Here is a 25,404-nt window from a genome sequence, read left to right on the forward strand (position 1 = left end):
TGATGCTTCTTGCTCCTCTCCCTTCTCCCTCTCTCTCTTTGGCCTGATCAGTGGTGGTACAGTGGATAAAGCGTCGACCTGGAAACACTGAGGTTGCCAGTTCAAAACCCTGGACCTCCCTGGTCAAGGCACATATGAGAGTTGATGCTTCCTGCTCCTCCCCCTTCTCTCTTTCCTTCTCTCTATCCTATCTAGAATGAATAAATAAATAAAAATATTAAAACATGGGGTCACTGGCTTGAGCGTGGGATCATCGACATGATCCCATGGTTGCTGGCTTGAACCCAACAGTCACTGGCTTGAAGCCCAAAGTTGCTGGCTTGAGGGGTCACTGGCTCAGCTGGAGCCCCTCCCTCATCAAGGCCAGTATGAGAAGAAATCAGTGAACAACTAAAGTACTATTATGAGTTGATGGTTCTCATCTCTCTCCCTTCCTGTTTCTCTCTTACGCTAAAAAAAAAATTTTTTTTAAATGACTATTTTGGCCTGACCTGTGGTGGCGCAGTGGATAAAGCATCAACCTGGAAATGCTGAGGTCGCCGGTTCGAAACCCTGGGCTTGCCTGGTCAAGGCACATATGGGAGTTGATGCTTCCAGCTCCTCCCCCCCTTCTCTCTCTCTGTCTCTCCTCTCTCTCTCTCTCTCTCTCTCTCTCTCTCTCTGTCTCTCCCTCTCCTCTCTAAAATGAATAAATTAAAAAAAAACAACTAAGCTTTAAAAAAAAAATGACTATTTGGAGGAAACGTACTATATATCAGGCCTCAAAAAATTTCCACGAGCGTTGGCCTGGTGTGCAGAAGTCCCGGGTTCGATTCCCGGCCAGGGCACACAGGAGAAGCGTCCATCTGCTTCTCCACTCCTCCCCCTCTCCTTCCTCTCTGTCTCTCTCTTCCCCTCCCTCAGCCGAGGCTCCATTGGAGCAAAGATGGACCGGGCGCTGGGGATGGCTCCTTGGCCTCTGCCCCAGGCGCTGGAGTGGCTCTGGTCGCGAAGGGGCGACGCCCCGGAGGGGCAGAGCATCGCCCCCTGGTGGGCAGAGCATCGCCCCTGGTGGGCGTGCCGGGTGGATCCCAGTTGGGCGCATGCGGGAGTCTGTCTCTCCCCGTTTCCAGCTTCAGAAAAATAAAAAAATAAAAAAAAAAAAGAAAGAAAGAAAGAAAATATTTACTAACCCCTAACCCCTAGTGTAATCCATTGGAATCCCAGCTTTATGGGGTTATTGCCTATGCAACTTTCCAAATTAGTCTGTCTCCAGTCTCTTAAATCCTGTGAGGCAGTGAAATCCAAAATTTAAGCTCACTAGGTTTGGCTAATGCTAGCTAGTGAAAAACAGCTACATTGTTCAGCTTAACTCTGTAGTTTCCTGCCTTCATTCAATGACTATTCTTAAAATACTTTACTTTGTTAAAAGCATAGCAATTCTTTCATGACACTTTTTCTTTCAAATTTTATGCAGGAGGTTTTTTATTCACAGTAAAATAATTCATTCAAATATATAACTCGTCATATTACTAGAAATTAAAGGCTGAATGATTTAAGTATTTTAATACAGTAGTAACATAACTTGACTCCACTTAACCAATTCAATAGATTGACTGATGTAAAACATACTGAACAAAGCACACTGAACACTCCTAATTAGTAGACTTCTATCTAGGATGTCTGTGTACTTCTGCTTGTTAGTCTTTATGCCAAGCATATGTACATCAGTTGCATTAATCATGTAATATAATATAAAATATGACTTGAAATATAAATAGAAATGCACAGTAAAGATAAACACTACATTAAGGATTGAGATGTGAATAGATATTACAGAACATATCAACTAAATTGGTAATGTTTCACTTGGATGCACTGATGTTTGTTATACCAACTCTTTTTATATTCAAAATTAATATTTAAAAATAATTGTTCTATAAATTCGAATGTCTTAAACCAGTTCAAAAGGTAGTCAACCTTTTTATACCTACCATCCACTTTTGTATCTCTGTTAGTAGTAAAATTTTCTAACTGCCCACCGGTTCCACAGTAATGGTGATTTATAAAGTAGGGAAGTAACTTTACTTTATAAAATTTATAAAGCAGAGTAACAGCAAGTTAAAGTATATAATAATAATTACTTACCCAAGTACTTTATGTCAGATTTTCGCTAAGTTTGGCAGAATAAATCTTTATAAAACAACTTACTAGAGTTAAACCTATCTTTTTATTTATACTTTGGTTGCTCTGCTACCGCCCATCATGAAAGCTGGAATGCCCACTAGTGGGCGGTAGGGACCAGGTTGACTACCACTGTCTTAGACATAAAAAAAACAAGTTGTTTAAAAATTGTCCTTTTAGGCGCAAGAAAAATAAAAGTGAAGAAAAACCATAAAAATTTAGTAAAGTTTTGTGATCAAATTGCTTCATGAGTATCTTGAAATTAATTATAGTAGTTTAAAAAAATTGAAATGATCACTATTGGTGTACTTTAAAAAAGATACTACAGCCCTGGCCAGGTCGCTCCGTTGGTTAGAGCATTGTTCTGATACACCAAGGTTGCAGGTCTGTGGTCAGGGGATATACAAGTATCAACCCATGAATGCATAAATAAGTGGAACAACAAATCAATTATTTCTCTCTCTCTCAAATCAATTTTAAGATTTTATATATTGATATTAGAGAGGAGAGAGAGAAAAGGAGAGGTGTGGGTAGCATCAACTGCTTCTCGTATGTGTCTTGACCAGGCAAGCCCAGGGTTTCATACAGGCAAACTCAGAACTCCAGGTTGACACTTTATCCACTATGCCACCACAGGTCAGGCTCTAAAATCAAAATTAAAAAAAAAAAAAGATACTAGAAAACTGTAGTCAACTGAGTCATACCCAAAGGCCTTGCCCTACAATCAAAAAATTAGTAAATGAACTTCTAAGTATGTTTACATGTTTTAGATCAGTATAAAATATTTATGATGGCTCTAACAGCATTTTTAATTTAAGTAACCACATACAGTTCCAATCATGTTAGATAAGAGGGCTTCTAATAGAAAGCACGTCTATTGAATCAAATTATCAAAGAGTGCACTAGACACTTTTTACCCTAATTCTCTGAGGCTTCTTAGTTGGCCAAGACATAATGCTAATGCTAATGGTGACCAGCTCTCCATTTCCTCTTCTATAGCCTCACACTATACACTACTTTGAAACCTGATCCACTATAAGCACAAAAAGAAAATCAGGTTGAAGAGTAAGATAAGACCTAGCCAGATAGCTTGGTTAGTTGAAGTGTCATCCCAGAGCGCAGAGGTTACAGGTTTGATTCTCCCAGTCACGGCACACACAGGAGCAGCTCAATGTTCCTGTCCCTCTCTCTCTCCCTGCCTCTCTCAAGAAAAAAAAAGAGTAAGATAAATATATCAATAATGCTATAAAAATTACTCAAGACAGGCTTGGCCCGTGCTGGGGTAGGGATAGAGCATCTACCTGGAATGCTGAGGTTGCCAGTGCAAAACTCTGGGCTTGCTTGGTCAAGGTCCATACAAGAAGCAATCAATGAACAGCTAAAGTGAAGCAACTATGAGTTGATACTTGTCATCCCCCACCCCTTCTATCTCTATAAAATCAATAAATAAAAATCTTAAAAAATAAATGAGTCAAAACTGCATATCCTTTATAAAATCTATGACAGAATAAGTTTAAAAAGCATATATATATTGTCAGTTATGTAAAAAAATAAATAGAAAAAGGAAATATGCAAAACTATTAGAAGAGACTTTTTAACTTTTCTTTATACTATTCTGTATTCACTAAACTTTCTCCACTGAGAATGAGATGTCCTTTTCTTTAAAAAACTAATCTTTAGCCTGACCAAGTGGTGGGGCAGTGGATAGATCATCAGACTGGGACCCAGAGGACCCAAGTACAAAACCCCAAGGTTGCCAGCTTGAGTGCGGGCTCATTTGGCTTGAGCGTGGGGTCACTGGCTTGAGTGTGGGTTCACAAACATGACCCCATAGTTGCTGGCTGAGCCCAAAGGTCACTGGCTTGAAGCCCAAAGTCACTGGCTTGAGCCCAAGGTCACTGGCTTGAGCCCAAGGTTACTCGGTCTGCTGGAGCCCCCGGGTCAAGGCACATATGAGAAAGCAATCAATGAACAACTAAGGAGCCACAACGAAGAATTGATGCCTCTCATCTCTCTATCTTCTTGTCTGTCAGTCCATACCTGTCCTTCTCTGTCTCTCTGTCTCTATCACAAAAAAAAGCAAACAAACAAAAAAACTAATCTTTAAACTGTATGTCCTAATGATAATGGTGCTATTTTTAATTCTATATTTATGGATATCAGTTTGGTAAAATTATCATAATTACTTTATTTAAAGCTCTGAAAATAATTTAATAAAACTAAAATTAACCTTTTCCAGAGATAATCTTTGGAGTATTAAAGAAAAGACTGCCATGCTGAAGGTCCATCATTTCTCCCTTCAATTTGTCTTCTGCAACATCAACAAGAACGAGTTCATCAGCCAAATCCTAAAACACATGAAAGTTATGAATAAAATATTCTAGAAAATGTTCCTATAGCTATTTTAAGAAAATGAGAAAAAATTTTGCATGGTTATTTTATAATCAAAGGAGAGTTATATTTTTATTGTTTTTAGGTAAGAAAAGAGGAGATAGTGAGGCAGAATCCTGTATGCACCCTGACCAGGATCCACCCAGCAAACCCATCTGTAGCTGATGCTCGAGTACAGAGCTATTTTTAGCACCTGAGGTTGTCACACTCCAAAGGAGCTATCCTCAGGGCCCGAGGTGGATCCAATTGAGCCACTGGCTGCAGGAAGGGAAAAGAGAGAGAAGGGGGAGAGGAAGAGGGAGAGAAGCAATGATCGCTTTTCCTGTCCGCCCTGACCAAGAATCAAACCCAGGACGTCCATATGCCAGGCCTATGTTCTATCCACTAAGCCACCAACCAGAGCCAACAGTTATATTTTTAATAGAAAAAAGAATACAAAATGAAGTTTTTGAATATGCCTGGAATGACCAAAAGTCAAGGTAAACAACAGAATGTAGCAAAAATTAATTTTCTGCCTTCTTATAACTGTTAATTTTTTTAGAATTAGGTTTTTCCCACTTCAGATGGCAGTTTAAAACCAATGAAAAGTTATAAAATTCTTTCAAAGGGTTTTATTATATTTAACCCATATTCCTAATTTCTGAATTGGCTGAAGTTGTTATCAGTATGCATCCTTTCTTTAAAACTTTATTTAAAAAATTAAATTTAATGGGGTGACACTGATCAATAAAAATACATAGGTTTAAAAAAAAATACATAGGTTTCAGATAAACATTTCTCTAGCATTTGAACTGTTGATTGTGTTGTGTGCCCACCACCCAATTTCAGTATGCATATGCATCCTTATGGCCAAAACAGAAAGGTAGCCACCTGTGGGAACCCTTTCCGTATGGGTCAGTACAGTACAATTAATGTCTGTCCTACAACCCAGGAGTGGTGGGCACATAACCAGACCCAACCAATTGTTCTATCCTTCCTTCTGGTCACAGAAATTAGTTCACAAATGGGTATATGGCCCAGGCATAACAAATGGGCACAAGGTCTATGAGGTTTGAAAATGAAGTCTCATTTTTCTTTAGAATCATAGCTCTAGGAATGATACAAGACTCTAAGAACAAACTGTACAGCCATCTTTATCACCACATAGAAAGGACCCTGTCTGAGAATTAACCCAATAGAGAAAATATAAGCCAGATATATATATATATATATAAACACTGTATATCGATATGTCTGAATTCCAGAATCTTATAGTCCCTGAAGCTAGCTCTACTGTTAGATATTTTGGTTATATGACCAATAGTCTCTTTATTGCTTTCTTTCATTTGAATTGGGTTTTCACCACATTCACCATAATAGAAAACTATGTATATAAAAGCAGTATATACCCTCAGATTCTGGTGGCCAGATTCCAAAGGCAAGCAGCAAGGAAAGGGATCCAAGTCCATATTTACTAATGTTTTTTTCTCAGATCAGGTACCTTTTGGTCTTTCTGAAAAAACTGTAAATTCTAAAATTTACTAAATTATGTGTCATATATTAGGAATAGGAGGATAAGCAGTTTCATCAAGAAGGATTACAATCACTTTTGGCTAACTGATTGGAAAAAAAAAAGCCAGTCCCCTTCCGGTTCTCAGGCCCTGCACGACCACAGCGTGGGCTGCGCTGAGTTGCAGGCCGTGCTCCAGCGCCAACTTGACGCATTCCCCATCCGCAAGGAGGTCGTGGAGCACCCGGAGGTGTTTACAGTTGAAGAAATGAGGCCTCACATCCAACATCTGAAAGGAGGACATAGTAAGAACTTACTTCTTACCGACAAAAAGAAAAATGGCTATTGGCTGGTGACAGTTCTTCATGATAGATGAATTTAAATGATCTTGCCAAGCAGTTAGGTGTTGGGAGTGGAAAGCTGCGGTTTGCTGATGAAACAGCCATGCTAGAAAAACTAAAAGTTGGCCAAGGCTGTGTCACACCCTTGGCACTATTCTGTGATAAAGGAAATGTGAAATTTGTTTTGGATTCTGCGTTTTTGGAAGGTGGACACGAAAAGGTGTACTTTCATCCAATGACCAATGCCGCAACCATGGGATTGAGCCCTGAAGACTTTCTTACATTTGTGAAGAAGACAGGACATGACCCCATAATATTAAATTTTGATAAAAACAACTAATTGGACTAATGTTTAGAATACATTCATTTCTGAAAGCTGTATTTCTTATTTGTAATTTGTAAAGAGCATTAAGAGTGATAAGAATATTTAGCACCTTTGATTTGATGACTAGTTAAGTCATTTTAGGAGAGATATTTCATCTTAAAGCTATTTATTTTTATTTATTTTTAATGAGTGGAGGGGAGGCAGAGACAGATTCCCACATGTGCCCTGACCAGGATCCATCCAACAAACCACTAGGGGGCGATGCTTTGCTGATCTGGGCCCTTGCTCTGTTGCAACCCGAGCCATTTTAGAGCCTGAGAAAGCCATGAAGCAATCCTCAGTGCTCAGGGCCAACTTGCTCTAATGGAGCCTTGCTACAGGAGGGGAGGAGAAGAGAGAGAGAGAGAGAAGTAAGAGAGCGAGGGTTGGAGAAGCAGATGGGCACTTCTGCTGTGTGCCCTGACCGGGAATGGAACAGGGACATCCACACACCAGGTGATGCTCTGCCACTAAGCCAACCAGCCAGGGACTTAAAGCTATTTTTAAAAATATGTATTGAAGTATTAGCTCAGATCCACCCCCTCCCCCATCCTCCATTCCCCATGACTCATTAAAGGAATGACTTCAAAGATTAAGAATTTACATCAAAACTAAGATTATTTAACTACCTAAGATTAATTTATATCATTAGGGGGTTTATTATAGTTGAAAAAAGCAAGTGACAAAACAACATATATAAAATTATACATATGATAGTGTACATATAAGGAAAAATTAGAAGGAATATAAGAATATATTAAATTGTTTTTTGTGGGTTTTTTGTTTGTTTGTTTTTTTGTATTTTTCTGAAGCTGGAAACAAGGAGGCAGTCAGACAGACTCCCGCATGCACCCGACTGGGATCCACCCGGCATGCCCACCAGGGGGCGATGCTCTGCCCATCTGGGGCGTCGCTCTGTTGCAATCAGAGCCATTCTAGCGCCTGAGGCAGAGGCCATAAGAGCCATCCTCAGCACCTGGGCCAACTTTGCTCCAATGAAGCCTCGGCTGCAGGAGGGGAAGAGAGAGACAGAGAGGAAGGAGAGAGGGAGGGGTGGAGAAGCAGATGGGCGCTTCTCCTGTGTGCCCTGGCCGGGAATCAAACCTGGGACTCCTGCACGCCAGGCCGACACTCTACCACTGAGCCAATCGGCTAGGGCCTGTGGGTTTTTTTAAAACTTTTGTAAGCCTTATTCATTTTTAGGGAGGGAAGAGAGAGAAGGGGGAGGAGCAGAAAGCATCAACTCCCACATGTGCCCTGACCAGGCAAGCCCAGGGTTTTGAACCGGCGACCTCAGCATTTCCAGGTTGACACTTTATCCACTGCGCCACCACAGGTCACGCAAGAATATATTAAATTGTTGATATTGATTATCTTTGGAGGATGAGGATTAAGGAATAAGAACTCTCCAGCAAAATAATTATGTAAAACAAACACGAGGCAAGGGCTAAAAATTTCCCATTACTGGGTGTGTAATTTTAAATGTGATTTGTTTTCAATGAAAGAATAAGCTAATTAACTTTTTATATAAGTGCATCTTTAGAAAATCTTAATCTAGAAAAATACTCAAAACAGGGATGGAAAATGTTGTAATCATTATACCACTGATGTTATATTTTAATGATCAGCAGAGGCCATTAGAAGGATTTGTTTAGTCTTTGTTCAAAGGATAAGTGAACATGAACAAGTTTCTGCAGTCCTATAGATTACAGTGGTTTTCAACTGCTGGTTTGGGTCTATAATCTTAATACTACATTAGGGTGATTAACCAGCACAGACCAGCACGAAAATTCTGGCGGACCAGTGGTTAAAAACCACAGCACTCATCCCCTTTCAATTATAGTATATGAAACGTATAAGATCCCAAGATTATGTACTGTGAGTTATCACATAGAATGTAGTTCAAAAACAGTGAGGAAAATTGACATTTTTTTCACCTCACTCTATGGGTGGAGCGCAGAGCGCATTCCTAGCAGCTGCAGCTGACGCAATGCTGTGAGAATACTCCAGCTCCCAGAACCCTCCTGGGCACACCCAGGAAGGGAGCTCATCCACTATAAGGAAGTGACTTAGCACTAACAACACAGCTCCCTGATCTTTTCAGCCATTGGCTTTGAGGAACATGCTGTAACACCCTATAGGCTGAACCTGTGTATATAAGCTAGCTTACTTCCTGAATAAAGTGGATCTGCATCACTGAACCTGGTCCCCGGAGTCAGGCATCTCCGTCATCCTCACCCCCAGCAGAACTTGTCCACAACTGGCGCCCAACATCAGGCAGGGACCTAACCGGCATCCAAGGGACAGATGAGTGACCCTCTGCAATGGGAAACCTTCTCTCTCACTCTTGAGCCCTGCAGGCTCGAGCCCTGCACGCCCTATTGCAGAGTAGGTGAGTTAAAGTTTGTGAAAAGGATCCCTGTACTTACTGGGAGATCCTTTCTGGTTTCAATCCCTGGATTAGGGACGCGCCTCTCTGGGACCCGGATACTTGAACCCAAGCACTCCGACGCATCCGTTCGGCCGAGGTGCATGGGCAGCAAACGTTCGCTCTCGGCCTCACTCCTGCCTTATTGGCAATATGCGCCTGCTTGGCCGGTGCTCCTCCTGGGGACCCTCCGCTGGTGCCAAAAATATTACAGGCTTCCCCTCTCTCTGAGGAGCCCCTACCTCTCTATTCGCCCCCCTCCACTGAGGAGGAAAGTAGTTTAGCCTCCGAGTTTGACAAAATTGCGGCTGAGCACGCAGAAATGAAACTAACCTAATTGCTAATTGTGCCATCAGCTCTACCGCTGGAAAAAGCAGAAGTTGCTACTTCCTCATTCCCTGCTGGGGCTCAATGCCCACCCCAGCCTCTCAGATGCCATTTTCTCCAACATGTGTTCCTGCTGCAGACCCATGGGCCAGCCTATATGCCCCCATGTGTCTTTTTTCTTTTTATCCATCTTGTCTATTTTTCTGTATCTCTTGCTCTCCCTCTTTCTGAAATGATGCTGGAAGGACCCAGCCACAGCACAGTGGAGGGGATCATACCCTCTTCTAATGCAAGGGAGAGGTTATGCTTGTTATTCAGCCAATTTGGATCCCAGGAACCCCCAACCTGCTTGACAGGGTTTCTTGGGCACCCACTAAATTCAGGGGTTGTCAAACTTTTTCTAAAAACCGCCCACTTTTGCAGTGCTGGTCAACCTAGTCCCTACCGCCCACTAGTGGGCGTTTCAGCTTTCATGGTGGGTGGTAGCAGATCAACCAAATGGCGCCGTGATTGGCCCACTTGAAAGCTGGAATGCCCACTAGTGGGTGGTAGGGACAAGGTTGACCAGCACTGCAAAAGTGGGCAGTTTTTATAAAAAGTTTGACGACTCCTGCAGTGGTTTAATCTTCACCTGTCCAAAGCTACAGCCCTGAGGAGAGGAAGTCCTCAGCGCTCCAAAAGAAGACCTCATGGCCTGCTAACCACTGACTCCCAGACGCAGGCGGCGGCAGCCCGGGGCTTGAGCCCAGCAGTGTGAGCTGGTTTTTCAGTTCATCTTTGGAGGATGAGGAGAACTAGGCCAGAGTTGCGATTCACAGACTCCAGAAGGTAAACGGTGGCAGCTGCAGTGGGAGGATGAACAGAAGCCAGGCTTGCATCGCCCAGTGGCCACTGGAACGGCAGGGAGTGCCTGCTAAGCCACTGATGGGTTTGCTGACATTTTGGGACATAGGGGTATAGTGTATGCCATCATGCTCTCCAGAGCAGAGAAGGAAATGCTGACTGCCATTGCCATGTGCTCCTCTTTGGGACAGTGTAAGACCTGCCAGGATGGCAGGGATGAGGGAGGGTGGCTGACGCCTCAGGTGCACGGACTGATTTCCTGGACTATGACCAGAGTGAGCATTGGCTCCTTTGTTGGATGGACTTATGGATTTTGGACAATGTGAAGTACCCTGATGGGGGTGGGGGGCGGCTTTGCTGGAGGCCCTCCCCCTGCCCCAGGAAGCTTTCCCATGGCTAGAAAGAAAGCTGAGGACATTTTGTGCTTTTGGCAAAGTGCTCAGAGACTGGTGAAATGTACCTTTGTAATTGTTGAAATTGTATGATTTGTCATGTTGTTGTAATTTGTGTAATGTGCCTTGCAACTATATGCTGTACACAGCCCATGGCAAGCCATCTGTTCTGTGTTTAGACACTGGGACCTTTGTGGAAAGGGGGCATGCATGGATGACCTATGTCCATTTTTTACAATCAAAATGGAACTGTGTTTAACAGCACCTAGAAGGTCTCTGTAACACAATGGGAGGGAAATGACATCCTGACCTGTAAGAGGAATCCCCTGTTTAAGACCCCCATTCTGTTTCCTAACTAGTCAAACATTACAGAAGCTTGCCTCATTGTTTAATCCAGCTAATCTATTAGCATATAGTATAACACAGGGGTCCCCAAACTTTTTACACAGGGGGCCAGTTCACTGTCTCTCAGACCGTTGGAGGGCCGGACTATAAAAAAAACTATGAACAAATTCCTTTGCACACTGCACATATCTTATTTTAAAGTAAAAAAACAAAATGGGAACAAATACAATATTTAAAATAAAGAACAAGTAAATTTAAATCAACCAACTGACCAATATTTCAATGGGAACTATGCTCCTCTCACTGACCACCAATGAAAGAGGTACCCTTCCAGAAGTGCAGCGGGGGCCGGATAAATGGCCTCAGGGGGCTGCATGTGGCCCGTGGGCCGTAGTTTGGGGACCCCTGGTATAACAGGTATTATACTTGTTTTAGTTCTACTAGGGTTCCATTGTATAATGCGTAGCATTCAGAAGCTACAACAGCAAGCTGTCATTCATCAAGTCCAATTGGCCTTAATTAAAAGAGAAGGGGGAGATGTGGGTGGAGCACAGAGTGCATTCCTAGCAGCTGTGGCGGATGCAATGCTGTGAGAATACTCTAGCTCCCAGAACCCTCCTGGGCATACCCAGGAAGAAAGCTCGCCTGCTATAAGGAAGTGACTTAGCGCCAACTACACAGCTCCCTGATCTTTTCAGCCATTGGCTATGAAGGACACGCTGTAACATCCTATTGGCTGAATATAAGCTAGCTTAATTCCTGAATAAAGTGGATCTGCAACATTGAACCTGGTCCCCAGAGTCGGGTCTTTGCATCTTCATTGTCCTCACCCCCGGGAGGACTTGTCCACATCACTCAAATTCAAATAAAATCAATTGAGGCTCTGACATAGGCCATACTACAGAAAGTCTTCAGGTCTTGTCATAAAAAAATATCACTTTCCTCTAGTACAATTAAATGGAATATTCATAAGATAGCCATATATTCCTAAGTTTGATTATTCAAAATATGATTTTCATTGGTAGAGAAACTGTACTTAATCTATACCAATATGGGTTAAAAAAAAAAAAAGGCAAAGTAAAAGTAAAAACACCGTTTCTTTTTTTTTTGGTTTGTTTTTTAGATTTTATTTATTCATTTTAGAGAGGGAAGAGAGAGAGACAGAGAGAAAAAGAGAAAGGTGGGAGGAGCAGGAAGCATCAATTCCCATATGTGCCTTGACCAGGCAAGCCCAGGGTTTCCAACCAGCGACCTCAGCATTGCAGGTCGATGTTTTATCTACTGTGCCACCACCGGTCAGACAAAAAAAACCCACATCATTTCTAGATACATGATTAGAAATTATAAGTCTATTCATTGCAGAATTTTTATAAACTATAGAATGGAATTAAGAGATGTGGAGTCAGTTTAAAATTTTTCTATAAATGATAACCTTATTTTGAGATGCTATGGTTAGATTTCACCTACTCTGTACTGTATCCCTTTAAGAGTAAATTTTAGGTTGCTTTATATAGCAAATGAAATTTAATGAATAGCCTCAACAACACTGAGGTACTTAGATCCATGGTCTACCGTCCTTCTCCACATATGGTAGACACAGGTCCAGAAAGACTGACTTGCACAAGGACACAAAGCCAGTTGTCATCTCTCACATTCTGACTAAAATTACTATAAGTAAAAATGAGATATCTGTACAATCTATTAATGTATTAACCTATCCCAAAATGATTAGGACATTATCATCTAAACAAGGCTAAGGGTTACATCTGGAGATAGGTTTTCTAGAGCAAAAGGAAAGGATACTTGGCTAAATTATATTTTACAATTTTTAAATGTTTACTAACCACTTGTTATAAAAATCACTTTTGCTTTATTTCTTTTTACATCATTTTGATAAGTGAATGTTAAAACCATCCTGATATTTAAAAAATAAAGTTAAAACTAAAAATTAAAAAATCCAGATCCTATTTATGAATACATTTTATATCATTCTGTATATTTGTCTGGGTCTGGAACAGAAAAATAGAAACTAAGCATTTCAACAGAAGGAATTCAATATATATGGAATTGGTTAGACAGATGTTAGAGGGCTGAAAGAGCAAAAAGGTTAACACTTGAGGTAACCTAGGGATAGTAACTGCAGCTTGAAACTACTACCCTTAAGGCTGAGGAACTAAAAGAGGTTCTTCAAGGAGCTGAACTCAGAACTCCGGAGGTGGCAAAACTTGGCTGCTACTGATACCTCTAAAGGGACAATATGAGGCCAATGTTGAAGCTCCAAAAGGAACAAGAGGCTAGAACCAACTTCTACCATTGAGGTAAAAGGCTGCAGTGGAGATGACTGACCAGAACAAAAAGCCAACAGGGAAAAGGAGGTCATCACCCCCCTTATGCCTTCCAACTTCCCTCTAGTACAGTACACCTATTGGCAGAACCTAACAAAATATAAACTGGCAAAGGAGAAAAGGATTAAGCAGAGATCCAGTAACAGCATCACAAATCAGAGTATAGAAAGTTGGATTTGGGGCTGAGTTGACAATAACTTAACTAACTCATCCTGCTTTTAAATTACATTTCCAATGCGATTTATCCTTAACACATTATCAGACAATTATCTCCTCAAAAGCATTATCCTAGCTCCGTTTGTCTTGACCATCAGAAACAACTCAAATAATCCCTACACATTGTTAGTTTGTTTTTAAAGAACTGACTACATCTATGAGAGTCATTTGTCAAATAGAATTCAAAAGAGAGAACCTGGGCTAGTTTCGTCAGAATCTTTTTTTTTTTTTTTTTTTTGGTATTTTTCTGAAGTAAGAGCAGGGAGGCAGAAAGACTCCAGCATGCGCCCAACAGGGATCTACCCAGCAAGCCCACAGCGGTTCTCAACCTGTGGGTCGCAACCTTGGCGGGGGTCGAACGACCAAAACACAGGGGTCGCCTAAAGCCATTGGAAAATACTTCCGATGACTTTAGCCGCTGAGAAGCCGCGCTACCGTCTGCAGCAGCGATATTCAGCTTGAACGCACGCCGTTATGAACATGCGTTCCAAACTGAATGCCTGTGGTCATGCGCAGACGTGATTGCATCATCCATCCGGGGCCTAAGGGGCGGGGAAGGGGGGGGACGACTATGCTCCACAGTCCATAGCAGCGCATTACGTGTGTCCGGCACTTGCTGACGTCATCAGTGGGCGGGTGCAGCAAGCGCCGGAGGACAGAAGCCTAGGAGGCGGAGAGCCAAGAGAGCCTGTGAGACATCCTGCTGGTATAAAAAAGGTTAATAATGTAAAAACAGTACACACACCATACACACAATACTGTGTAAGTGTAAGGTGCTTTGTGTGTAATCATTACACAGTACACAAAGCAGCTTACACTTACACAAAGCACCATACATTTACACAGTGTGAACTACATCGGTCTTATACTATAAGAGACCACTATAAGATGTAGTTCACACTGTTCCCCAATGTATAATTATCTCCCATATCTCCCACTATTTTCCCATATTCTGAATGAGAAAACTGCTGAAATCAGTGGTTTCCGGCATTGAATCTGCCTCCTATTGATTTCATTGGGAGTGCAGCGGATTTTGTGGAAGAGAGCTCCCGAGAATCTTGGGTTACCACACAATCCGCCGCAGCCTCCTTTTGATTTCAATAAGAGGCGGAGAAATGACAGTTCCAACACATTTCTTCCTCTCCTATTCAAGTCAGTGGGAGGGTGCAGCAGATTCTGCTCAAATATAGAGCATGTTGCTTAATTTTCTCCATGCTAGAACTTTTCCTAGAGCAGAAAAATTCCAAAGGTGGAATCCGCCACCCCCAACAGACTTCTATAGGAGGCAGATCTTTTACACTGCAGAATCCACACAGCAGATTCCTCAATGTGAGGCCTCTTTCAGTCTATTGGGGGTGGCGGATTCCACCTTTGGAATTTTTCTGCTCTAGGAAAAGCTCTAGTGCGGAAAAAATTAAGCAACATGCTCTATATTTGAGCGGAATCTGCTGCATCCTCCCACTGACTTGAATAGGAGAGGAAGAAATGTGTCGGAACTGCATTTCTGCTGTACAGGGGATCTCTCTTCTGTGGAATCCATGGGTCTCCCATTGAAGTAAATGAGATACGGATTCCACCTCAGAAACCACTGCTTTATAGTGTAAAAGAGCCCTGAAAGATACCATGCTGTGCAGAAACTGCAGTGTATCCTATGACGTAGTTCACACTGTTCTATATAGAAAACTTGCCACTAATCTGGAAAAAACAGATCCATTAGTTAAGCAGCTATTTACAGAATGGTAGCCCCAGTACACTAGGTAAGGAGGTCCATTAGTAATAAATATTTCTCAATATATAATTATTGTTTTTGTGATTAATCACTATGTTTAAATTATGTTTGATTTGTAGCAATGAGAATACATAATGCATATCAGGTATTTACATTCTGAATCATAACTGTAGCAAAATTACAGTTATGAAGTAGCCACCAAAATTATTTTTTGGTTTGGGGTCACCGCAACATGAGGAACTGTACTGCAGGGTCATGGCATTAGAAAGGTTGAGAACCACTGCACTAAGAGGTGATGCTCTGCCCATCTGGGGCATTGCTCCATTGCAACCAGAGCCATTCTAGCACCTGAAGTGGAGGCCACAAATCACTGTCAGCGCCCAGGCCAACTTTGCTCCATTGGAGCCTTAGCTGCAGGAGGGGAAAAGAGAGATAGAGAGAAAGGAGAAGGGGAGGGACAGAGAAGCAGTTGGGTGCTTCTCCTGTGTGCCTTGGCCTGGAATTGAACCTGGGTCTTCCACATGCCAGGCCAATGCTCTACCACTGAGCCACCACCCAGGGCCATTGTCAGAATCTTATAAGAATAGTTATGAGCATCCTAGGAACAGTTCTCCAGGGAGTTTCAGAGTGACTACAGTAAGACAAGAAACCAAAAGACTAAAAATCAATCTAAGGAAAACAGTTATGGCTACTCTGCTCTGTACAGGGCAAGGATGTAGGCTGAATAGCTACCCACTCTTAAAAACTTTACACATCCTTATAATCCCTTTAAAGTCCTCCATTCAGGACTGGTTCTGGCCATTTGGATCAGTGGTAGAGTGTCAAACCGTGTGTGGAAGTGCCAGGTTTGATTCTCAGGGTACACAGAAGAAACAACCATCTGCTTCTCTTCCCCTCTCCCTTTTTTCTCTCTTTCCTTCCCACAGCCATGGTTCAATTAATTTGAGCATGTCAGCCTCGGGAGCTGAGGATGGCTCATTGGGCCTCCACCTCAGGCACTAAAAATAGCTCAGTTACAAGCACTGGCTCCAGATAGGCAGAGCATCAGCCTCAGACCAGGATTGCCAGTGGATCCCAGTTGGGGCACATATGGGAGTCTGTCTCATTCTTTCCTCTTCTTACTTAAAAATAAATAAAGTCATTCAATGACATATGCAGGTGTCATGGTACTCATATGTCCATTTAGGTCAATGAAAGAGTCTATGCATATGCATATTTGAATAATCTTTATCACTTGCCATTTAGCCCACAATACACATCAATGTGACCTGAAGACAATGAACTACTCTGCTTTACTTGGGTATTTTCCAGAATACAATAATAGATTCTAGGACAAAAGAAATGGAGAAAAAAAAAAGGTATAAATAAATGGGCTCCAAGAATGGGCTCTTTCTCACAATTGGAGTTCTGCAATGTTATGAAAATATGATTTGGGCCCTGGCCGGTTGGCTCAGTGGTAAAGCGTTGGCCTGGCGTGCGGAAGTCCCGGGTTCGATTCCCGGCCAGGGCACACAGGAGAGGTGCCCATCTGCTTCTCCACCCCTCCCCCTCTCCTTCCTCTCTGTCTCTCTTTTCCCCTCCCGCAGCCGAGGCTCCATTGGAGCAAAAGATGGCCCCGGTGCTGAGGATGGCTCTGTGCCCTCTGCCTCAGGCGCTGGAGCGGCTCTGGTCGCAGCAGAGAGACACCCGGGGAGATAGAGCATCGCCCCCTGGTGGGCAGGGCGTCGCCCCCTGGTGGGCGTGCCGGGTGGATCCCGGTCAGGCGCATGCGGGAGTCTGTCTGACTGTCTCTCCCCGTTTCTAGCTTCAGAAAAATACAAAAAAATAAAAAATAAAAAATATATTCATTGTGACAAGGACTAAGTAATTATTTTTTTATTTTAACATTTTCTTTTTAGAGTCAGAAAGGGGAGTGAGGGAGAGATAAGAGGATAGAGGATGTGAGGATGGTCTGGCTGCGACATCTGTCACTCCATTGATCGCCAGGGTTGAGTCGGCTGATCTGGCTGCTGGGTGGGTGTCCCCTTTCTCCCTCACTGCTCCATGTGTGTCCCTCCCGAAGCTGCGCACTCAGTCAAAGAGGACGACCTTCCCCGCTAGAGGAGAGGACCGTTCTTCGGTCAAGGGTATATGAGGAGCTGCGTTCCCCTGCTAGAACCTCCAAACAAGTCTCAAGAGAGATAGACAGAAAGAAAGAGAGAGAGAAATGTTGATTTGTTGTTTCCCTTATTTGTGCATTCATTGGTTGATTCTTGTATGTGCCCTGACTAGGGATTGAATACACACCTTGGTTTATTCAAATGATGTTCTAACCAACTGAGCTACCTGGCCAGGGCAGTAAATTCTTTGTCTGCAAAGTCATGTCCTTCAGTTTTAGGATTCTTCTTTTATTTATTGAATAATTTTCTTCTTGCTCTTTCTTGTTTCTTATTGAAACATTAGTCGGATACTAGACCTCCTGATTGACCCAGTTATTTCTTCTCTTTTCAATAACCCATCTTTGATAGTCTGTCTTCTAGCAGCCCAGTGGGAATAAGAGGGTTTTCACCTCATTGTCTAATACAGTGGTAGTCAACCTGGTCTTTACCGCCCACTAGTGGGCATTCCAGCTTTTATGGTGTGGTAGCAGAGCAACCAAAGTATAAATAAAAAGATAGATTTAACTATAGTAAGTTGTTTTATAAAGATTTATTCTGGCCCTGGCTGGTTGGCTCAGCAGTAGAGCGTCGGCCTGGCGTGCGGGGGGACCCGGGTTCGATTCCTGGCCAGGGCACATAGGAGAAGCGCCCATTTGCTTCTCCACCCCCCCCCCTCCTTCCTCTCTGTCTCTCTCTTCCCCTCCCGCAGCGAGGCTCCATTGGAGCAAAGATGGCCCGGGCGCTGGAGATGGCTCCTTGGCCTCTGCCCCAGGCGCTAGAGTGGCTCTGGTCGCCGCAGAGTGACGCCCCGGAGGGGCAGAGCATCGCCTCCTGGTGGGCAGAGCGTCGCCCCTGGTGGGCGTGCCGGGAGGATCCCAGTTGAGCGCATGCGGGAGTCTGACTGTCTCTCCCCATTTCCAGCTTCAGAAAAATATAAAAAAATAAAAATAAAATTTATTCTGCCCAACTTAGTGAAAATCCGACATAAAGTACTTGGTAAGTAATTATTAATATATGCTTTAACTTGCTGTAACTCCATTTTATAAATTTTATAAAGTAAAGTTACTTCCCTACTTTATAAATCACCATTACTGTGGAACCGGTGGGCAGTTAGAAAATTTTACTACTAATAGAAATACAAAAGTGGGTGGTAGGTATAAAAAGGTTGACTATCCCTTGTCTAATATGTAAACTTTCAATTAATTTTATTGCTTTCAATAAGAAGTCTGTCCTCTACTGACCTTAATTCCCTGAAGGCAGAGCCTGTTGGATCAATTTCTCCAAAGAATAAAATGCTTCCCCTTGTCTGCTGAGATGTGAGAGGTGGTTGCCTACTTGACTAAGGAGTAGAAGAGAATCTGGTGGTTTTCCTTCTCATCATATAAACCTCCAATCAATCCTCCTGTAATTTGTTCCATCCCTCGCCTCCACCTGAGGCAAGTGGCACTTCCCATTTCTGAGCCTTGCTGGAGTTGTGGAATTTAACTGGTTTTGCTTTTCATCTCCCTTTGCAGGTTTCCAAAAACTGTCTAAATAATATAATAAAGCTTTCAAGAATACATATCTGTATCAAGATAGCCAAGATTTGAACTCTGGCCCCTTCACCTACCAGACATTTGACCATGGGCAAGCTATTTAACATCTGTGCTTCAATGTTCTCATTTATAAATGAATATTATAATAGTACCTACTTTCTCAGGTTTTTATAAAGATTAAATAACACCTTTAAAACATTTAGAGAGGCAAAATACTTGTACACTGAAAACTACAAAACCTTCATGAAAAAAAGCATAAATAAATGGAAAGACATCCCAAGCTTATAGAGTGAAAGATTTAACATTGTAGAGATGTCAATACTACCCAAAGTGATCTACAGATTTAGTGCAACCCCTATCAAAATCCCAATGGCATTTCTTTTTAAGAAACAGAAGAGTGTATTCTAAAATTTACATGAAATCTCAAGGGACTCCAAAGAGCTAATCCTAAAACATAACAAAGTTGAAGGTTTTATGCTTCCTGATTTCAAAACTTACTACAAAGCTACAATAATCAAAATTTTGTGGTGCCTGACCAGGCAGTGGTGCAGTGGATAAAGCATTAATCTGGACACCGAGGACCCAGGTTTGAAACCCCAAGGTCAACAGCTTGAATGTGGGTTCATCAACTTGAGCACAGGGTTACTGGCTTGAGCATGGGATCATAGACATGATGCCATGGTCACTGGCCTGAGCCCAAAGGTCGTTGGCTTGAAGCCGAGGTTCCTGGCTTAAGCCCAAAGGTTGCTGGATTGAGCAAAGGGTCACTGGCTCAGCTGGAGCCCCCGAGTCAAGGCATATATGAGAGAGCAATCAATGAACAACTAAAGTGCCACAGCTATGAGTTGATGCTTTTCATCTCTCCCCCTTCCTGTCTGTCCCTTCCTGTCTGTCTCTCTCTCTCACTAAAAACAAACAAACTATGTGGAATTAGAATTCGGACATACAGAGCAATGAAAAGAATAAAGAGCCTAGAAAGCCTAGAAATGAACTTTAATGTATATAGTCAATTAACTTTTTGACAAGGGTGCCAAAACTATTCAAACAGGAAGAACGGTCTTTCCAACAAATGGTATACTTATACACAAAAGAATGAAGTTGGACCACTTATTTTACACCATATACAAAGTTAACTCGAAGTGGATTAAAGGTCTAAATATAACACCTGAAACTATAAAACTCTTAGAAGAAAACACAAGGGATAGTCAGGGTACATACAAGAATCAACTAATGAATGCGTAAATAGGTGGAATAACAAATTAATATTTCTCCCTTTCTAAAAATCAATTTTTAAAAATTAAAAAAACAAGCGAAAAGTTTCATGACATTGGATTTGGCAATGATTTTTTGGACGTGACATCAATAGCACAGGCAAAAGTAATGAACTACATTAAAATAAAAAAACTTCTGGCCCTGGCCAGTTGGCTCAGTGGTAGAGCGTCGGCCTGGCGTGCGGAAGTCCCAGGTTCGATTCCCGGCCAGGGCACACAGGAGAAGCACCCATCTGCTTCTCCACCCCTCCCCCTCTCCTTCCTCTCTGTCTCTCTCTTCCTCTCCCACAGCCAAGGCTCCATTGGAGCAAAGTTGGCCCGGGCGCTGGGGATGGCTCCATGGCCTTTGCCTCAGGCGCTAGAGTGGCTCTGGTTGCAAAAGAGCGACACCCTGGATGGGCAGAGCATTGCCCCCTGGTGGGCGTGCCGGGTGGATCCCGGTAGGGCGCATGCGGGAGACTGTCTGACTGCCTCCCAGTTTCCAGCTTCAGAAAGATAAAAAAAAAAAAATTAAAATTAAAAAATAAAATAAAAAAACTTCTGTGCATCAAAGGACACAATCAACAGTAAAGGGAACTCTAGGGAATAGGATTTTTTTTTTTAAGTGAGAGGAGGGGAGACAAAGAGACTCCTGCATTCACTCCAACCGGGATCTGCCTGGCGAGCCCCCTGCTGACAATGCTCTGCCCATCTAGGTCCCTTGCTCAACCAAGCTATTTTTAGCACCTGAGGTGGAGGCTCCATGGAGCTATCCTCAGCGTCTGGGGCCCATGTGCTCAAACCAATTGAGTTATGGCTGCGGAAGGGAAAGGGAGAGAGACAGAAAGAGAAGAGGGAGTAGGAGGCGTGGAGAAGCAGATGGTTGCTTCTCTTGTGTGCCCTGACTGGGAATCAAACCCAGGACATCCACACATGGGGCTGATGCTCTACCACTGAGCGAACCGGCCAGGGCCAGAATATTTTAAAATCATGTAGCTATAAGCAGTTAATATCTAGAATATAAAAAGAACTCCTGCAACTCAAAACAACAAATAACTTGCTTTTAAAATGGGCAAAGCTGGCCTGTGGTGGTACAGTGGAAAAGCGTTGAATAGAATGCTGAAGTTGCAGGTTCGAAGACCTGGGCTTGCTCAGTCAAGGCACATATGAGAAGCAAGTTCATGCTCCCCATTCCTCCCCCTCCCATCCTTTCTCTCTCCCCCCCCCTCTCCTCTCTCTAAAATCAATAAAACCTTTGGCCCTGGCCAGTTGGCTCAGCGGTAGAGCGTCGGCCTGGCGTGTGGGGGACCCGGGTTTGATTCCCGGCCAGGGCACATAGGAGAGGCGCCCATTTGCTTCTCCCCCCCTCCCCCCCCCCCCCCCCCCGCTCCTTCCTCTCTGTCTCTCTCTTCCCCTCCCGCAGCCAAGGCTCCATTGGAGCAACGATGGCCTGGGCGCTGGGGATGGCTCCTTGGACTCTGCCCCAGGCGCTAGAGTGGCTCTGGTCGCGGCAGAGCGACCCCCCAGAGGGGCGGAGCATCGCCCCCTGGTGGGCAGAGCGTCGCTCCTGGTAGGCGTGCCGAGTGGATCCCGGTCGGGCGCATGCGGGATTCTGTCTGACTGTCTCTCCCCATTTCCAGCTTCAGAAAAATACAATAAATAAATAAATAAAAAAAAATAAAATCAATAAAACCTTGAAAAAAAGATGTAAAATGGGCAAAAGATTTAAATAGACATTTCTCCAAAGAAGATATACAAATGGTCAACAAGCACATGAAAAGATGCTCTGGCCCTGGCCAGCAGCTCAGTTGGTTGGAGTGATGTCCGATGTACCAAGGCTGCAGGTTTGAACCCCAATTAAAGCACATATAGGAATCAACCAGTGAATGCACAGATGGTTGAAACAAAAAAAATCAATGTTTCTCTTTCTCTCTCTCTCTCTCTCTAAAACCAACAAATAAATTTAAAAGACAACATACTGTGGAAACAAAAAGAAAATTAAAGAACTTTCACTGTTATATTTTATCAAATTTGGTACTTTATGTTTTTTAACAAGCATGTAATACTTACACAATTATTAAGCATTTAAAAAATGAAAGTCATTAGGAAATATGATTTTCAACCAATACTCCTCAAAGAAGGCAACTGAATTCACAGATCATTTCAACAGAAAATGTTACAACAGCCAACAAAACAATCCAAACAATGTGCTAATAAATAAATTTGAAATAGTCTAGCAATGGCAAAATCCAATTACTTGTTTCTTGTGTCAAAATCAGATGAGAGGATAATTTACTGTCAAGGGATTGGCCCTCAAAACCTGAATTTATCAACAAGACTCCAGCCCTGGCTGGTTGGCTCAGTGGTAGAGCGTTGGCCTGGCGTGCAGGAGTCCTGGGTTCGATTCCCAGCCAGGGCACACAGGAGAGGCCCATCTGCTTCTCCACCCCTCCCCCTCTCCTTCCTCTCTGTCTGTCTCTTCCCCTCCTGCAGCCAAGGCTCCATTGGAGCAAAGTTGGCCCGGGCACTGAGGATGGCTCTTATGGCCTCTGCCTCAGGCGCTAGAATGGCTCTGAATGCAACAGAGCGATGCCCCAGATGGGCAGAGCATCGCCCCCTGGTGGGCGTGCCGGGTGGATCCCGGTCGGGCGCACACGAGAGTCTGTCTGACTGCCTCTCCGTTGGTTTTCAGGTACAAATAGACTTATCACTTACCTTCATTAAGATACAAATTGAACAAGCCATGCCTACAGCACCGACTCCCACAATGGTGATCTTCTGCTGGGAGATTCTGTCTTCCGCAGTTAGATTCGCAATAAGCTGCTCCTTGACCGTGGACATGATGAAGACCTGAGAGATAACGCCACTTCAGTGAGATCGAACTCCCTCAATACAACCTTCTCGTAGCTACTAATGGACTTCATCTGAACAAATAGGAAACTACCTCTTGAGTTTGCATCAAGTGGGAGCGGGGTTGAGAGGAAGCCAGAGAAAGAATTTCCGGGTCAAGGGCTGTGGAGAGGTGGAGCCACGGCTGGTCTAGCAGTAGCGGGTCTAGCAGTAGCGGGGGTTGGGGCACCAACAGGCGTTTTTTATTTCTCCGGGCCCCAAGCCACCATTTTTGTCCCAGTGCCAGATACTCACAAATGCTCTGCTTGGTGCAACTTAGTACAGAACCCCACAGAAAGCACAACACACAGCGTTTAAAGATTTTAAAAACACAGTAACGTCAGAAACTGGCCGTTGAGGTGCGAAGTCGGTTGATGGCTGTTCTCCGAATGTCACGCAAGCACGCTCCCACGTACGTCACCACACGAGCTCCGCCTCCGGTCGACCTGGCGCAGGCGCATTGACAGACGCTTGTAGTCCTCTCGGTAGGTGTGGGTTTCTTGGTCTCTGCGGTTTCGTCCTTATGTTCTTCATATGAAGATTTAATGACGATCTTGAAGAGAGTACAAGAAAGGTTGTCTGAGTGCTGTTTCATTTCCTTCGGCTGGCCTAGGCCTAGGACTGATTTTAGTGCCGTGGCTTCTTTGGAGACCCCACAATCCTGGGCCAGGCTCCAGGCTCCATCTCCCATGGGGAAAGAACCCTTCTGGGAGTGCCTCCTGTTCTTAGGGTGGTCCCGGTTTAAAACAGCGTCCTGCGGAAATGGATTTCAGTTCCGAAGTTGACTGTGTCTGATTGAAGACAGCTAGTTTGGGAAGAGCATTGGTGGAGCTCAAGGGCATGCTAAAGGGACCTGGGCTCCAAGGATGAAAAATTTTAAGTGTACACTTGGGAGTGATTAACCTGACTTTGAGAAACATACGTTTTGATGCGCTTATCACATCTTTCTTCAAGCATTCATTTGCAGGAATTTTTAGAATTATTATTAAGCTCGGTAACTTCAGGGTTGAGTGCTGAATAATGTTCAGATTTCTCTTGCGAGAACAAGAGAGTAATAATGAAAAGGAAAGGCAGTGTCTAGTTTTCTGAGGGTGATTTTATTGTAACGCACACAAGGGGAAACAACTTCCTCTGTCATTTTTTGTTATTTGCATTTGAATCCTTTTCAAAATCTAAAGGATAATTCACTTTCCGTATCAAAGCCTATACTTGGTTTGTTTTTCTTTGGGTGTAAAGCCAGTATACACGGCCACCATCACAGCCGCCCAGCCCATGCAGGTTCTCATTAGATTCCGACAGACGGTAACGGAGCCAAGAACTGGTGGGCCATCATCTTTAATAATAGCTTGCACCTGGCGGGCAAGTAAAAACACACACTGGGCTCCAAAACCCACTCATTCAGTGCTCACGAAGCTACTGACTTTATCCAAGTTTCCTAGAATCAAAGATTTCTAGCTCACCAGACTTATTCACCTCTGTTCCCCAACTTCTTCCTTCTCCTGGCACAAACTCTGCATAAACTGGCCTCTCACTCAGCACTCCACCACCTTGGCTGCTTCTCCTGGCCTCCTCCGCATGGCCTTTCACTGCTCTCCTCTCTGCTCTCTCTCTCAGGAACTGAGAGAAAGCAAGCTCCCAGTCTGCCCCACTTTATACTGTAGAAATCCAAACCTTTAATCCAATATACAAACTAGGCCTGACCAGGAGGTGGCGCAGTGGATAAAGCATCAGACTGGGATGCAGAGGACCCAGGTTCGAGACCCTGAGGTCGCCAGCTTGAGCGGGGGCTCATCTGGTTGGAGCAAAAGCCCACCAGCTTGAACCCAAGGTCGCTGGCTCCATCAAGGGGTTACTCGGTCTGCTGAAGGCCCACAGTCAGGGCACATATGAGAAAGCAATTAATGAACAACTAAGGTGTAGCAGTGTGCAACGAAAAACTAATGATTGATGTTTCTCATCTCTCTCCGGTCCTGTCTGTCTGTCCCTGTCTATCCTTCTCTCTGACTCATACTCTGTCTCTGTAAAAAAAATAAACAAAAAACCCCACAAAAACAATATACAAACAAGGAAGTCTCTGATACAAAGTCACTTATCTGAGGCAAAATGGGATTCCTCATGAGAGTGCACCACCCTACATTATGCAATCAGTCAAGGGTATGAGGAAAAGCTTAGTCTTAAAACTAAGCCTTACGCTATAACGACCCTGCCTGCTTACAACC

The 25,404-nt window shown here is 43.5% G+C and overlaps 1 protein-coding gene and 1 pseudogene across 2 annotated transcripts in view; one reads left to right on the forward strand and one right to left on the reverse strand.

Annotated features, from left to right (window-relative positions):
- The window catches only part of LDHC (lactate dehydrogenase C), a 54,473-nt gene extending 31,336 nt beyond the window's left edge, over window positions 1–23,137 (reverse strand). For both annotated transcript variants that reach the window (XM_066364761.1, XM_066364752.1), the window contains exons 1-2: window positions 23,012–23,137; window positions 4,394–4,511 (exon numbers count right to left, since the gene is read on the reverse strand). In XM_066364761.1, coding sequence (XP_066220858.1) covers window positions 4,394–4,511; window positions 23,012–23,137 — 244 coding nt within the window. The remainder of the gene's footprint in view (window positions 1–4,393; window positions 4,512–23,011) is intronic.
- Window positions 5,400–6,724, forward strand: LOC136389665 (prolyl-tRNA synthetase associated domain-containing protein 1-like; annotated as a pseudogene).
- Window positions 23,138–25,404: the final 2,267 nt, after the last annotated feature.

The sequence above is a fragment of the Saccopteryx leptura genome, chromosome 1, assembly GCF_036850995.1.
Source record: "Saccopteryx leptura isolate mSacLep1 chromosome 1, mSacLep1_pri_phased_curated, whole genome shotgun sequence".
In the NCBI taxonomy this organism is placed as follows: Eukaryota; Metazoa; Chordata; class Mammalia; order Chiroptera; family Emballonuridae; genus Saccopteryx; species Saccopteryx leptura.